Source organism: Melozone crissalis, unplaced genomic scaffold (genome assembly GCF_028551555.1).
Source record: "Melozone crissalis strain CALT ecotype California unplaced genomic scaffold, PUWL_Pcris_2 ptg000016l_1, whole genome shotgun sequence".
Lineage (NCBI taxonomy): Eukaryota > Metazoa > Chordata > Aves > Passeriformes > Passerellidae > Melozone > Melozone crissalis.
The window spans coordinates 26,540,367-26,555,726 of NW_026535794.1; the positions used below are offsets into that span (position 1 = coordinate 26,540,367).

General features: G+C 38.8%; 1 protein-coding gene across 4 annotated transcripts in view; it reads right to left on the bottom strand.

The window, feature by feature from the left end:
- Positions 1 to 2,557: 2,557 nt before the first annotated feature.
- The window catches only part of ICA1 (islet cell autoantigen 1), a 65,104-nt gene continuing 52,301 nt past the window's right edge, over positions 2,558 to 15,360 (bottom strand). For 3 of the 4 annotated variants that reach the window (XM_054273326.1, XM_054273325.1, XM_054273328.1), the window contains 5 exons: positions 13,921 to 13,983; positions 13,767 to 13,808; positions 10,133 to 10,408; positions 5,247 to 5,342; positions 2,558 to 3,501 (listed from right to left, as the gene is read on the bottom strand). In XM_054273326.1, the coding sequence (XP_054129301.1) occupies positions 3,380 to 3,501; positions 5,247 to 5,342; positions 10,133 to 10,408; positions 13,767 to 13,808; positions 13,921 to 13,983 (599 nt within the window). In that variant the 3' untranslated portion in view covers positions 2,558 to 3,379. The remainder of the gene's footprint in view (positions 3,502 to 5,246; positions 5,343 to 10,132; positions 10,409 to 13,766; positions 13,809 to 13,920; positions 13,984 to 15,360) is intronic. The other variant, XM_054273329.1, reaches the window with a different exon arrangement.

Genomic DNA, 15,360 nt, shown 5'->3' on the forward strand with positions numbered 1-15,360 from the left:
TCCAATTGCCAAGGCTCACAGTCCAATTCCTCTGAAGCAGCTGCTCTGAGATTTGTAGAAACCTTCAATCATCAGAATCAATTACATCAAATTTAATAAACTTCACAAAAAGGACAGTTAATCAATTGCTACTGTTTTCATCTGCCATAGGGGTTCTGCAGCTGTTTTTATTTTAAAACAATCCACTACTGAATCAGAATATGCAACTGGAATGAAGCATATTAAATCAAGATGAACATTATGTGTGTAGAAAATCAATCTGTAATTTTACCAGGATGATGAACTGCCCTGCTGTCCCAAGCCTGAAAGCACAGCACAGTGCTCTCAGTGGCCTGGGAGTGACTCCCCAGCCCAGGCTGCTGACAAGCACGTGCCAGACACTTCTTTATTAGTAGGGAAGGGTTGTTTGTAGCTCTGTACCTTGCATTAACAATGTCTATTTGCAGGATTTGTAGCTTTCTGCTCTGTTTTTCAACTTCACTAAATCTTTATGATGATAATGCATTGTACATAGGGATTTCCATTGCTTTTCTTTAAGCAAAATCAATTACATTTTAAATACCTCTGGCTTGTTTTTTTTTTTTATTTTGTTTTTTTCATTTGAAGTGTGAAAAAAATTGCATTGTAAATTATTCAAAGCTTAACTAATTTCAAAAATTATATATTACAAGAAATCAATGCTTATTATGAACTACTTGGTAGTGCAGTTTGTGTGAGGAGGAGGGAAAAGAAAAAACCCTACACCTGTGATTTGCCTTGTGTGAAAGGGAAGATGATTCTGATGCCTTCCTACCTAAAAACAGGATAAGGATTTAGAACATCATTAGCTGAACCTCTGTAATGCTCTTAATTGTCTCAGTCAAGACAGTAGTTTGGGGTTTTGTGCCTTGTTTTGATTGTTTTGGCGTTTTTGGTTTTTTTTTAATCCTGGAAGTCTAGAATCTGTGACCTACAGAACAAACATTTTTTAAGCCTTTAAGAACAGTTAATTGGCTGTTTTGAACTCAATACAGCCTCGTCTCTGCTTTGCACCTAACTGCTTCAGCTGCTAAAAATGCTGGAGTAGATTGTCCACAAGTGTTTTAGAAACTATCCAGACAAATGTAATCCACAGCAAATTTAGCAACCACAGACTTGCTTAAAGTTGCAAGAATCTGCTTAATGATGTTGTGGTAACCCAGCTGGGCTGAAGAGCAGCCTGGCTCTCCCTCGAGCTCCTGACACTAACATTTTTGGCATTGCAGATAATTACAGTTTGGGATGGAGAGGATTTCAGGCAAGCAGTGTCTGTTTTGAGTACAAACTAGCACCTCTAAGTGTAAGTGTAACTAGCACCCCAGTGTAAACCTTAGGTATTTCCCAGTTAATCCCCTTTGTAGATCTCTTCTTTACTGCCAGAAGTGCAGCCCAAAGTTGTGAATTCAGCCCCCTCTCAGTGCTCAAGAAAGACACAGAGTGCAGAAAGGGCAGCTCACTGAGCAAGGAGCTGCCAGTACCAAAGAGCAGCAAATCTGATGGAGGGAACCAAGTTCTACCTTTAGAAAGAGTGCAGCTCTGACATCAGATTCCAGGTCCTACATGCCTCAGGGCCCCAGCTGGGCTGGGGACTGTGCAAAGAGAAGATCAGACCATCTTTACCCATCAGACATGAAAATCCACTCCTAAGCATCTGAGGAACTTCTGGGAACAATTGAAGTACTTTGACATTTCCAGGTTATGGGGTGGGATGGGATGATGAACATGATAGTTGGAACAGGGATGTTTAAAGCTTGCCAAGGGTTGAGCCTGATGAACTCTGGTCAGTCCAACCTCACATCCACTGCTAGCATGTGGCTTTTTAGATAGGAGGCACCAAAACCACATTACTGCTGCTCAGTGCACACATCCAACAATGTTCTGCTGCACTCAAGAAGAAGTTGGCCAATTCAGTGAACTTGTACACTTATATAGTTATTTTCAGGTACTTAGTTACCTATTAGACCATGAAACAGGGATTAACTGAGTGTACAGGTTGTGAAAACACTTCACCAACGTAAAGGGAAAATCAAGCAAATTAAAAAAGGCTGAATATAATAAATTGTAGAGTGGGTCTTGTACAGTACATAGAGCTTGTGATCTTTACTGGCTAGTGACACATCCTCAGGGTGCTCCAGGGGATGTCCAGGTTGGACATATGGAAGAATTTCTCCTCTGAAGGGGACGGTCAGGCATTGGGATGGGCTGCCCAGGAATGTGGTGGAGTGACTGGAAGTGTTCAAAACACAACCAGACATGGCACTGAGTGCTGTGGTTTAGTTGGCAGGGGAACTGTTTGTTCCAAGGTTGCACTCAGTAGTCTTGGAGGCCATTGCCAACCTTTATGACTCTATGAGCCTTTTTCCCTTCTTTTGAGGGGAAGCAAAGGGACACCACAGTGAGTTCATATTTTCTCACTGTCCTTCTTTCTGGATTACTATTCAGAAACAAAGGGTTCAGTACTGTCTACAAACTGGTCATCTTTTATCTTCAGATGTTTGTTATGTATCAATTCAACAGCACAACAGCACTCTAGTGGGAATAAAGTTGTGGTTTTTGTCAAAATCATTTTATTAAAGAGTTAATGTCACAACAAGCTTAAAGTAACACATGCTTCAGAAACAAAACTGGATGAAAAATTCTCAGAACAGAAACAGAAATGGATTGAAGGCATGGCAAAGCATCCGTTCCAAGAAACTTCTGCAAACAAGTGCGAATTCTGTTGGTGCAATGGAGAAAAAACTCAGAAAAAGAAGCCTCCTGGGCATGACTTCTCTTTATGTTTATGTAGTGCAGTTTGTCAAATAAGTTAGATTGGAAAGGGCACAATTTCGATGGCTGCACAGACCCAAATTTACTTCTTCAATATTTAGCTCCAGCACAGGTTTTTCAACTGTGAGTACTAACAAAACAAATTTAGTTGACATCTTAACATAGCAGTAATAGATATATACATGATAGATGTTTGACTCATGCAGCCTCTTCAGTTACATGATTTTTTTTTTTAATTTACTCAAGAAACATTATAAAAAAATAGGTTTGCAATTTGTATTTCACTTCGGTGTTAGCTCCACATCACCCCAGGCAAAGACAGTGTTTCAGCAGACAATCTAATTTGGCAAGAAATCTGCCCTAATTCTTAACCTCATTTTTGTAAGTCCACATAGAAAATAAATGCGAACTCTTTATACAAAACAAGAGCAAATAACTGTACCTATAGAAAAAGGGATTAATTCCCTTTAGTTTTATTATCATGGCACATACTTTATATTTTCACAACAGCATACTAATTTTCATTTACTTTTTTTAAACTCCAAAATAATGTTGATGAAGGGAAGAATGTGAGTTACCAGAGGCAGCTGACTCATGCATTAAGCAATTCATGTTCTTTATCAGTTTTCCCAACAGCATCAGGATTGGATAACGGGTCCAGGTCAGCAAAGAGACTGAACCAAGCAGTCAAGTCTTTAGGATTCTTTGTAGATTCTGGAACGAAAAAGAAAAAAAGAAAGAAAAAAGAAATGCACGGACTTGTCAGCCATTTCAAAATAAAACTGACTGAATGTTTGACTGAGGTCAAACAAATGCCATGCTATTGTTTAATTTATTACCGAGAGTATTCTGACAAGAAAATCAGAATAAGTGATTGCATTGTAAAACACTATCTTTTTCAGAATATAGGACTTTAGTAAGAATGAGTGTTTTACATGTCTGCTACGTATTTTATAAGGCTCCTTGCCATGCTAAGTACAGGAACACTTTAACTAGTACTTGCCATGCTAAGTACAGGAACACTTTAACTAGAAATAGAAACAATCTCACTCTGTCTAACGTTGTTTCATGAAAGGCATTTGAGTGTGCCTCTGCATGCCTGCAAACAAGCAAAAGGAAAGTGAAGGCAAATTTTACTTTCAAGCTCTCTTAGAGGACTAAATTCCTTTGCCTAAATCCAATTCATGTGACTGTTCTGTCTCCCCTGTATGCAACCAACAAGGTCATTACTCATCTGGAATGAAGTTTTAATGGGAAGGCACTGGTTGGAGAGAGAAAGAGAGGGGTTATATTTGATAGGCAGTCCCCAGGACAGCTTCTAGTTTAATTCTGATGGATATAGACAAAATGTGAATAGGGACTACATCCAATAGCAGCTGGACTATTGTACCTCTGTGTCCACACTGATATATGTATTTAACAGAGGTTATCTGACTGCTTTTATTCCAACTGGGCAGAAGTTCAGCTTAAAGCAGTAACAACTTTGGCTGCTATGAAGAAGGTACATCTCCACTTGCTTTTTTTTTTTTGTGGCCCTATGCCCAACATGTATTATACTGATGGTGAAATAAGATATGCTCTTCTCTCAGAGAGATAATGGCACATGAAAGTTTTCTTTGCAACACAAAGAATTTACAGACAAACTAGGCTCTGCCTGGCATGACACTCCTCTTGCTACCTGCCACTTTCAGAACCACAGATTTCCGAATAGCTGAAAGCCATTCCTTTTGCTGGTGCCAGTCCTGTGGCTGCACAATCACACTGATTTCCAAAACAGTTTCCAAAACATCTTAATCCTCTTTTTTGTTTTTTCTGCTAAGCTGAAAAATTTCAAGGGAAGGAATACATATCACCCCTTTCTTCTGTATCATCAAATGTGAATGCACAGAACTGGCTACAAACTGGTGACAGAATTCAACATAATTCAACTGGTTCACTTATGCATGAAATCCTGGTCAAAAATCAGCAGGCCATTGTCTCAGTAGATGGCAGGACTATGCACTCTTGGCTCAGCTGCAACAACTGAATTAAGTTTTACACAGATGAATACTGATATCATGTATGCTTATCAAAAATATTTGCAATTAGGGCTCTTCTGCCTTATCAGCAGCCTGTATTTTAGCCACAATGCTGAATCTTAGAACTTAAAAACATTGTTTAGCTCAAAGTGCATGCAGATGTTGTTCTGTGTGAGTCTAAATTAAAGTAGGTAGAAGAAACTGTAGCTGCAATTCCTTTCTTATTTAGTAAATTACTCTTCCGACACGCGATTAGCAGTAAGCCTACCAAAAATATACATACACACACATATCATACACCTAATAAAGGTGAAACAGTGATCAGGGAGCACAAGATTGAGCTGTAGCTACTACAAAAATAAGTTTTGTTACCACAGTAACTGGGAAGACATGAGATACTGTACAAGATACAAGAGCTAAAAAGGAAAAGCCAAGTATCACCTTTCACAGGCGTCTTGTCATCACTCACATTCAGGCTGTGTGGTTTCTGTGCTGGCTGTGGTATTGATGGTGGGCTCACACTGCTGGCTGCCCATCCTACAATTCAGCAATAGAGCAGCATTAGCATGAGGAGTTACTTTGTGAGCTCCAACCCCCAGCGTCTGGCAGCATCAGACAGAGGAGCAGAGTGTTCATTTATGGCCATTTGTGTCTGTCCTTGCACACACAAAGTCAGCACTCAGACCTGCACAGGAGCAACGCCCTCTACAAGAGAGTATCTCTAGGTCACTTTCATCATCTCCAGCTTCAGGCAATTATACTCTTTTCAAACCTTTCACCTGGCTAGAAAATATTTTTGTTTCTCTTATTGAATCACAGTTAATACCCATTTACAGAAAAGCCAGTTCAGTAATCAGGTCCAACACAGCTGTAGGGAAAAGAATCACTTACATTTGGATAGAAGTACCACCACAAATAATAAACATTTTTTCTAAGTCCAAATACTTTCATTTCATCCATTGTTCCAGAAAAAACCTTATTTAGAGACCCTAAATTTTTTAGTTAATTTTGAAGCAATTCTGGAAAAAAAAAGATAATTCATTGCAAAACACTGAAGAATTAAATTCAAAATTATTTACTTCAAGTTAATTTTAAACTAAATTTTAACGGACTATTTATTCTTTATCTTTATTTGAAAGGAGATTCTCAGCAAGAAGAGAGCAACTATGCAGGAAAAAGTGAAATAGTTTTTTTGTTCTTACATGCATATTCCATATCCACAAAAGAGTAATGACAAATAAGTTAATAAGGCCAGATGAACAGGCTGGCAAAATGAACTAGGGGTAGTATACTGCAGAAACATATTAGAAAAAACCCAATATTTTTGTCCCTTACTTAAGATATTTAAATTCATGTGCTTTAGTACATTTAGAGGACTGGAGACAGTATTTCTAATTTAATTAATTTATCCTTTAAGTTTGGCCTGGTCAATTATCCATCTAATCTGGCAGTATCACAAACAGGATGCTCATCTATGCACCCAGCTACCATTTCCTTATTCAGTCTCTTTTTTTCTACAAGTGCCTGCTTTCACATCCTTTTTTACTCTTTTTGTCCTTCCTCCCCTTACTTTCTGCTCTTTTGGGAGCCCTGTCAGACACTGGCACCCAGCATCCCAACAGGTAATGCAACAACCACATCAGTCACATCAGCCCTTTCTCTCTCAGTGGATTATTCTCACCACTCTCTGATCTTACCTTGCCTATAAAAGGCCTAAAGCCCAAGCTATGTTATAAAAAGAGGCAAGAAGAGTTTTTCTGTAAAATCACATGAATTAGGAAGGAAATTTTAAAGCCACAAACATCCTCTGTATCTATCTCTAAGGAAACTAACCAAAAACTTCTTCAAAATCTGGATGCAGAGTGCTCACATGTATTTGCCCTAGACAAAGGTGATAAAGGCTTGTGAGCCAGCTTCTGCCCTCTGAAAGTGAGGTCTTAAGAGTTTAATCTTTCAAATAAGCAAATCTGAATGATAATAATGGAAAGCATGGCATGACCCCTGCAGAATGACATACTTCTCAGGCATTTTCTCTGTTTGTGTTACAAACAAGAATGGCAGAGGACATTATACACAACTACAGTAGACTGCAATGCTTTTGTGTGCTTGGAGATGCATTGTGAGAAAGTGTTTGATATGGCAATGAATGACAACAGGTAAATTCAGCTGCTTAAATAAAGAGGGTCAAATCTGATAGAAATGAATGGGAAGTTTCTCTGCCAGAAACTGTCTGTGCAAGTCCCATGACTTAAGAAAAATCAGGAACTGGCTCCCATCGACATCACTGATGTTCCTGTACACTGGTGTGCCTGGCAGATCAGGGAGCAAAACACTTCAGACAGTGAACTCCTCTGGAGCCCTCCCTCCTTTTGAGTCCCTGGTAGGCAGCACATCCATGAGAGATGCTGTGGCCTGGCTGCCATTTACTGAAATGCAGGTAGCTCACTCAGAGAACAAGAGCCACCTAACAACAGCAACGAAAAATCCAACCAAATTACACTCCAGAAAATATGTGATGCTTTCATAATAAAATTACTGATTTATGAAGGTACTGGGAAAGACTGACGCAGAATTTGTATTAAATACTTTAATGAATTAAATTTTCAGTGAGCTACAGAGAACAACTCTGCCTTTCAAAAGCAAACCACAGCCTATCAGTTTGAAAGCAGTTGTTGGCCCTAAGCCTGTTTTGGTTTGCCTGTTCACAGGATGGCTTTGTTACATGACCAGACAAAAGGTTATTGCCAAGACAGCAAGGAAACCAAACAGCTTGCTGTTCAGCAAGCATCTTCACCAACATTGCAATGATTAAATTTAGATTAGGAAATTGTGAGCTGTGCATTTTCTTATGAACTAGAAAACATGCACATGTAGGGAAGATGAAGAGGGGCCCTTAATGGTACGAATGAGTAAGTAAATGAGGCCATAAACATCTTGAAAAGAGAAAGCCAATGCTCCCTCTGAAAAAGGAGAAAGGCAACTGAACTACAGAGCTGTACCTGGAGGAGAATCTAAAAGATATACTGGGAGCATGCTTTGTTTCTATTATATTTACACACACATTTATATGTATTTTAAACCAGCACCTGGTAGCCCCATAGCAATTCAGAGTCCCATTGTGCTGGATCCTGCCTACAAATACAGCCAGAGAAAACTCTGAGCTGGGAATTCCTGACCCTAACAGTTTATAACCTGCATAGCATTGTGCCTGTTTTACAGATTAAGATCTGAGGCAGAGAGGAAACAAAGCCCCAAAGATTTATGAGCGTGCTTAACGTAAAATAAGTAAGTAATCCCACTGAAGTTAATAGAAAAGTTAATGTGCTTAAAGTTAAGCATGTGAGTTTTAAGAATCTTTATGGTCTTAAGGCCAAATTCACACAGGAAGTATGCAACATTGAGGCTCCAGTGTAGCACCTCACACTGAATAATTATTAAGCAATCCTACCAGTTAGGGAAATAAATCCAGGAGATGTATCACAAGTCCTCAGTAAAAATATAATTAATATATTTTAATATTTCCAACTTGTATGTCTGGATATGCTTATATTCCAGTTAGTATTAAAAAAAAAAAAGGCTCTCTTCCCATATTTAATGATAAGGTCAAATTCTGAAAGAAAAGTTGTGAAGTGAAATGAAATGCAGTTTAAAATTAAAGCTGAGCTTTTACAAGATATACAATGGACCAAATTTCACCTTCTGTTAAAAAATAGGAAAGAAAATCTTGGAAATATTTAGAAAGCTAAAACAAGAAACAAAACATTTAGAAAGATTATTTTCAGATACAATCACTCAGCTGATTAACCCTGACTTTTCAAGTGCTGGTACATAAATTACCACAATCTTCTGCCAAAACCTTGGAAACCCATTTGAAAACATCCACATATTTTACGCTTTATTATTTTGTTTACTCAAAAAGATTTTGGAATACCATGTTGACTGGAATGGATTTTTCATTTCTAATGTTCCTTGAATGCAACATTACTGAATTCTGATTTTGAACTCTCTAACACTGCACCCAATGCCAGTGAACATGAAAGTTAACAACTCTGCTTGCTATTTATGCCCAAAAAATACTTTTTCTTTAAAAACATATTTACATTTAAAAATGGAAATTGCACTGAAATGTAAAATATATTAAAAAACGTGTAAAGCTGTGGGAAAAAAATCAATCTCATAATATTTCTGTTGCGATTTTTAGAAATTTGCTTAAAAACCTTATAAAGCTACATCTAAACCTGTGCATCATTACAAATGTCATTCTCCCATTTTTCATCCAAGTGCTGAAGCCAATGAACCAAGGTATCTTGCTTTAGGGGTGCTGGTAGTTACTGTATTAATTATAAAGTAAATCTGACTTTCTAATTCCTGCCAAAATGTCAGAGGTCATTTTACCTCATGTATGACTCTTCCAGTTGCAAGGGTTCCAAGAAATAGTCTCCAGGATAGGATCAGCCTGCTACTGTTTCCAGTATTTCTCTTCCCCAAGTGAGATTTAAATGACTTGGGACAGGGCCCAAAAAGGCAAGGTCCCCTCCAGCTTGCAAAGCCCTGCAGCAGACCCAGCCAGACTGCAAGGAGCACAAAGGTGGGTGCTGCTGGCTGCTTATCACCAGCCTGCCTTCCTCCCTCTCTTCCTTCCTCAAGGCCAAAGTAGCAGCAGGAAAGATCTGCCCTAGTTCCCCTCTTTACTTCTCCCCAGCTGTAGCTTGGAAAAGCCGAGAGAGTTAACAGCACAGAAGAAAGAGGAGGAAGAGAGAGTTGCATCAGTAACCAGCCTGCAAGAGAAATCCACCTGTATGGTTAACAGGATAAGACAACTCATTCTACCTGACCCATATCCCTACATCCAATGTATAGGATGCTTGGGGAAAAAAAAAAAAAAGAATGCAACTGATTTTCACTACATGGTTTAAAAAGAGTATGCCCAGACAAAATAATCGTTTTTGTTTCCTTGGCCCCTTAACAGAGACAGCAGTTGTGATTAAATCAGAAAAACCCACTCAAACATATTTTCTGTTTCAGGAACAAAAAAATATCTCAAGGTTCTAAAGATCTCAAAGAACATTTCAAAAACTTAAATTAAAACATTCATGACAGTAATCTTGACTTCAGGTTTTGGGTACTTCATTCAAACACTGAATGAGAAGGGCTAGAAAAACAAGTAAGTTACTCGTGTTTTTTCTCTAGGCCATACTCTGCTTCAATTTCAGGTACAATTTCTGCAGCCATAGCACAATATAAACTTTCACCACACTTCTACATACCAGAAATCCACACTCCAAGCCCTAACCCCAAGAGAGTGACAGAATAAGATGAGCTCTCACCATGCAAGGAGGACTGCAAGTCATTCATGTTTTGGTCTAGCAGCTGTGAGGGTAAGTATCCCGATGGTGCTGGTACTGCAGATGATGAGGTGCTCTCCCCATCTCTAGCTGAAGAGTTCATGGTGAGATCAGCAGCCTGCCCAAAAACAGCTGTCCACTCCTTGCTGAACTCCCCCTCATCCAGGGAGGAGGCGTTGAGGATCTCATTTAGTAATACCATGTCGTCCTTATCACCAAGCTCTGGCTCCAAGGATCTCACAAACTTTTCCTTTGAAGCTGTCTCAGAACAACAGAGTCAAGATAAATATTTTTTTTAGACAAAGTAAATAAAGAACTTTTAAAAACATATCCAATCTAGGCTAGGTATGTTAAGTGAGATGGAATATTTTTGCATGAATATTTACTTTCTTTTTTAGACTCAATTCTCTTGGACATCTGGGTTTATACCTTATGCAACAAATAATTCCTTCATCATCTTAGATAACCTCACTGCTGTTAGCACTTGCTTCTCATTGAAAATAATATTACAAGTGTGCTTAAAAATCTATTAAACACACCAAAATCATTACACAGTCTAATATTTAAATAATTGGAAAATACTACTTTTATGTTGCTTCTTGAAACATTATATGAAAGTCTCAAAAAAATCCAGATTGGTATAAACTAAAAAAAAGTAAGACTTGGGGACTTAAGATCTCCCTTATGACCTTCTGATCTATGCTTGAATTATTGAATTATATATGTTACATTCCTGAAATCCAGATCAGTTCATCTTAATTATGCTTCTTTCAAATTTGTGGTAAGGCACAGAAGCAACTTCAGTTTTCCAAAGTTTTGGTAGATCAGCTGAGCTCTCCAACTTGCATTCAACTTACAAAATGCTTTTAACCCTTTTGGGCTGGGATAAAAGACTGACAGTAGCAAGTGTCTGCAACAGGCCATTTTACTAAAACTCAACAGCCTTCTCAGAAAAGTTTCCTGGCAACAGCTGTAATAATTTATAATTAAATGGTTGAAGTTGAGTCAGAGGAGGAAAAAAAGCACAAAACTGTGTTTTAAAATAGGCTCATGCGTCAGCGCACACACCTACGTACTAAGAAACAAATAAACCAACACAAATTAAAATGATTTTATTCATTACTGAAGTCAGCTGTGAGATTCAACTCCTTTCTAACTCACATTTTGATATACCTCTGTACTCCCTGACAGGGCCTAAAAATTAGAAATAGAAACATTAGAAAGATGTCAATTCTCCTGATGTTCTCCCTAGACTGTAACTAAAATACCACAGAAAACAATTTGTTCTTAAGAATTTTCAGGCTGTTTTCCCATCTTCAGATAAAGAGCAAAGAATATTAACATTGTCCAAGTACCTCCAATTCCCCCAAGCTATTCAGCAGGTAAGACAGAGGGGTAAATCCTCCCATAGGGGAAACACACCTACTATTTCAGACACTCCTAAGAACCCTGAGCTCCATGGGGCATCACCACCTCAAAGCTGCTCTCAGGAAGCCCCTTCATGAACTTGCAGGGGGAGATGCAAAGGGAGCAGCATCTGTAGCAGACCTGCTACGACACAGCACCAACCCCACAGGTAACCACAAGTGCCCCGAACGGAACAAATGCAGCAGCACAGCTCAGAGCCAAGCTCTGCTCCATTTGGGGAACCATTGCAGGAGACCCATCTTGACTTTAGCAGCAAGTACAGCCTAAAGCTTTACATGTGAAGAGCAGCCAGGTCTTGCTGCAGGGTGTAGAGGCACCAGAAATCTGAGGAGTGACACATTTTGTGGCTCAGCAATCTTCCTGATCTTCCTGTGGGGACTGTGCAGCCGTGGCAGGGCAGGATAGGGTGTGTTCAGGCTCAGGCTGCTCTGAGTAAGCAGAAGCAGCAGCTTTTACTCTTGTTTGCAATAAAGGTTATCTAGAAACCAGCCTTGCTTACCGAGATATTACTCATGTGGTATCTCTGCTAGATTACTAGAATGATAGGGACTTTCTCACTTTACCCGTAAATCTTCTATTACTTCTTTTCCTGTTTCTGTTTTCACTAGCCATTTTCAGTCAAAATCCTTTTTTCTGTCTGCACATGCAGCCCTTATACATGCCCATGAAAAAAATCCAAACCTTGCATTAAAACACTGAAAGAACAATGTGACTATATTCTTTCTGCTCTGTTTGAACAAGCCTGTAGCAATGCTCACAATTCCTTTGTAAACTTACCTCGTTTTGTTGCTGTTAAACAAAAAAGGGAAGAGAAACTAAAAATATTTACAACAGTACATGATTGGCAACACATGATAAAGACTTCCTTCTGAAACACATGTGAAAGAGTACCTCTACCTATACTGCTCCACTTAAAACAGTACAATATTCATTAACATAAAGCTAGCTAATGTGTAAAATTAGGGTGAAAGGCTGCTATTGTAACAGTGCCATAGCCAACCTTAGCCAATGCAGACACCCCACAGTTGTTTTTGCATTAATTTCACTGCTTAAGTAAAGAAAAAAGTGTTCTAAGTGACAGAGCTAAGCTTGTATGAGCAATAATTGTATGTATTATCTGTATCTCCACTAGGAAGGCCCAACAAGGAATGGAACTGGATAAGAAGAAAACCAGAAGAAAAAAAATGCCGCTATCAGACACACACGGATCTTTTTATTAACCACAGAAAAGAAGTCATTGTTACCTCATCTATTCACAGATTAGGGCTGCTTCTGCAGACAGCTGAGGAACTTTCCTGGTGCCTGCCCTCATGGGTGATTCTCCACATGGATAATTCCCCCCCCCCCAGTGCAAGACACTGCCTGTGGCAAATCCAAAGTCAAGGTGTTTGCAAATGTCCTTACCTACCATGAGGGCAGTGCTTTAAACACCCCAAATGCTCTCAGTCTGACTGACTAAACCACACAAAGGGATATTTTTTCTTTGCTTCATTTGCTTTTTGAGTTGCCACAATTGTTTTGGTTGTTGAAGTTTTTTTAACTCATTCTTCTGAGATGTATGAGTGAAAAGCAATTGAAAAATTACAGACAACACTCTAACTTCTTGGGAAAACTTATAAAATTTTAACCCAGATATTTCATATGTTATCTGGTAAAACAGCACATCCTCTTGAGCTGCCAGGGATCTCACAGAAGTAGAAGGACAGCACCGTGGATTTAATTAACTCTCTGTCTGAAAGAAGTCACCAGTTCTTACATGGTTTTAAGAAGACTACATTATTTGTTTCTGATATGTACATCTTCAGCACAAAATCGTGTGGTTACTAGTGTATTGCCAAGAGTTGTAGCACAACAACTAAAAAACCAAAATGAAAAATTTGTGAAATATTATAGGAGGGGTAAGGTTTACAATGGAACCTACTACAGTTGGCAAATAGGATATAGTCCAGTCTACCTAATCTTGGTATAAACATTTTATCCCCAATAAGGTTTACTTAAGGACACTATTCCTGGGAATAGTGTCTCTGCTGAGTTTACTTTAACACTATTTAAATACTGCAGCTGAACAATTTCATTCTACCTTTCAGACTGTGAAATAAATTAAGATCTAAAATTAAAAGTATACTTGGCTACTATGACTGAAAAGCAAACGAAACAGATGAAACAGACATGCACAATCATATCATACCATTTTCTTCAGGCTGCAGATCTAATAACTCATCTATAGCACCTAAAAAAAAAAAGGAGAAATACAGAAAAATTAAAAGCCACAAAGGAAGACCTGCAGTACACTGACAATCAGTATGTAAACATGTAAAGATAGCTTTCTGAAGTGTCTTCACCTGAGTTCTGCTCGTGGTTACAATGTCCTTGTAACGTGGAGATGACATCCTTGCCATCATCAGCTGTAATTGAGATCCACAAATATGTCAAATTGCACTTGGCAGGAGACCATGCTTATAAACATGCTTCATGTTTTAAAACATGCTTCGTGTTTTAAATGATGTTTAAAATGAGCCTGGTCACAATGAATGAAAGATCCAAGGTACAAGCATTTCAAAGTGAGGCCAATTTCTGGATAATAACCTGAGGGAGACCTTCCTTTGAGTTGCTGCCAGCCACACTACCCTCTCCAGGCTGAGTGCACCCAACTAAGGCAACTGCAACAATCAGCCCTCCAGAAGCAGAGAAATTTATTTTAGAGGCTTGTACTTAGGCCAGGAGAGTGCAAGAAAGTTCTGGGACCTTATCACTCTCTAAACTGCCTTCCTTGCGATGTGTTCTTCCTCATGACACAAACTCTGGGAACAGGGAGAAAGAATCTTCACCCAAGGTACCCCAAGTCAGGATATAAGTAACAGCATCTCCTCTGCAGGGAAATAAATGGACTAAGACCAATAAGGATTAAAATGTAGAGCTGAGATTTATAGGCTATTAGAGGTGACAAAACACGGCTTAAATTCTCAGCAAGTTTCTTGGATGACACATGAAATCAAAACAATTATCCAGATTCTGTTTATCAGTGAAGAGAAAGGTACCTCCCTCAGGTGATTAACCCCATTTAAGACATGCAGCAAAACATGAAGGATGAGTTAACAGCTGAATATACCCTTTTCTCCTTAATTAACCGTTGAGGAAATCTAGCTCCAAGACAATCAAGTCTTTATCTCTAAGGACAAAGGAAGGGCTTGGTCACAGTATTGCTAGAACTGGAAGGCCCATCTGCTGGAACCTCACACTAGAGGCTGGAAAAGTGAAATAGAATTCTCTACTATGAAATAAAAACTGAATCCCAAACTCTTTCAAGAGAATTGCCAATCCCTTCCAAGAGAAACTTCAATGTGTGTTCAGAACAAAAGGAAATAGAACAGCTTGCTGTTTGTATCATTATCTTCATAGGGCTTTGCTAGGACAGAAATGTGCTCCAAGCACAAGAATCAGCTGGTCATTTAAGAACCCATGAGCACATCTGATTACACTCTATATAGACATAGACAGCAGAGGGATAAAAACATATGAACTAATATATAAATTATATTTTCATAAAAGCACAATGCACAAAGTTAAAGGGGAAAATCCCAACCCTAAACTGTCTGGCAGAGGGGAAAAGAAACTCAGAAAGAGAAGTTCATGACAGGTGGGATATGGATGTCCACAATTCTCTAATGAAAAAGGTACAACTGTTGCCCAGAGCCTGCCTTAGTTGAGTGGTAAACATGATGGAGCCAATCTTAAAGGCATCTGTAGCATAGTAAGGGAAAATGCAGAGCAAATGATAAAAA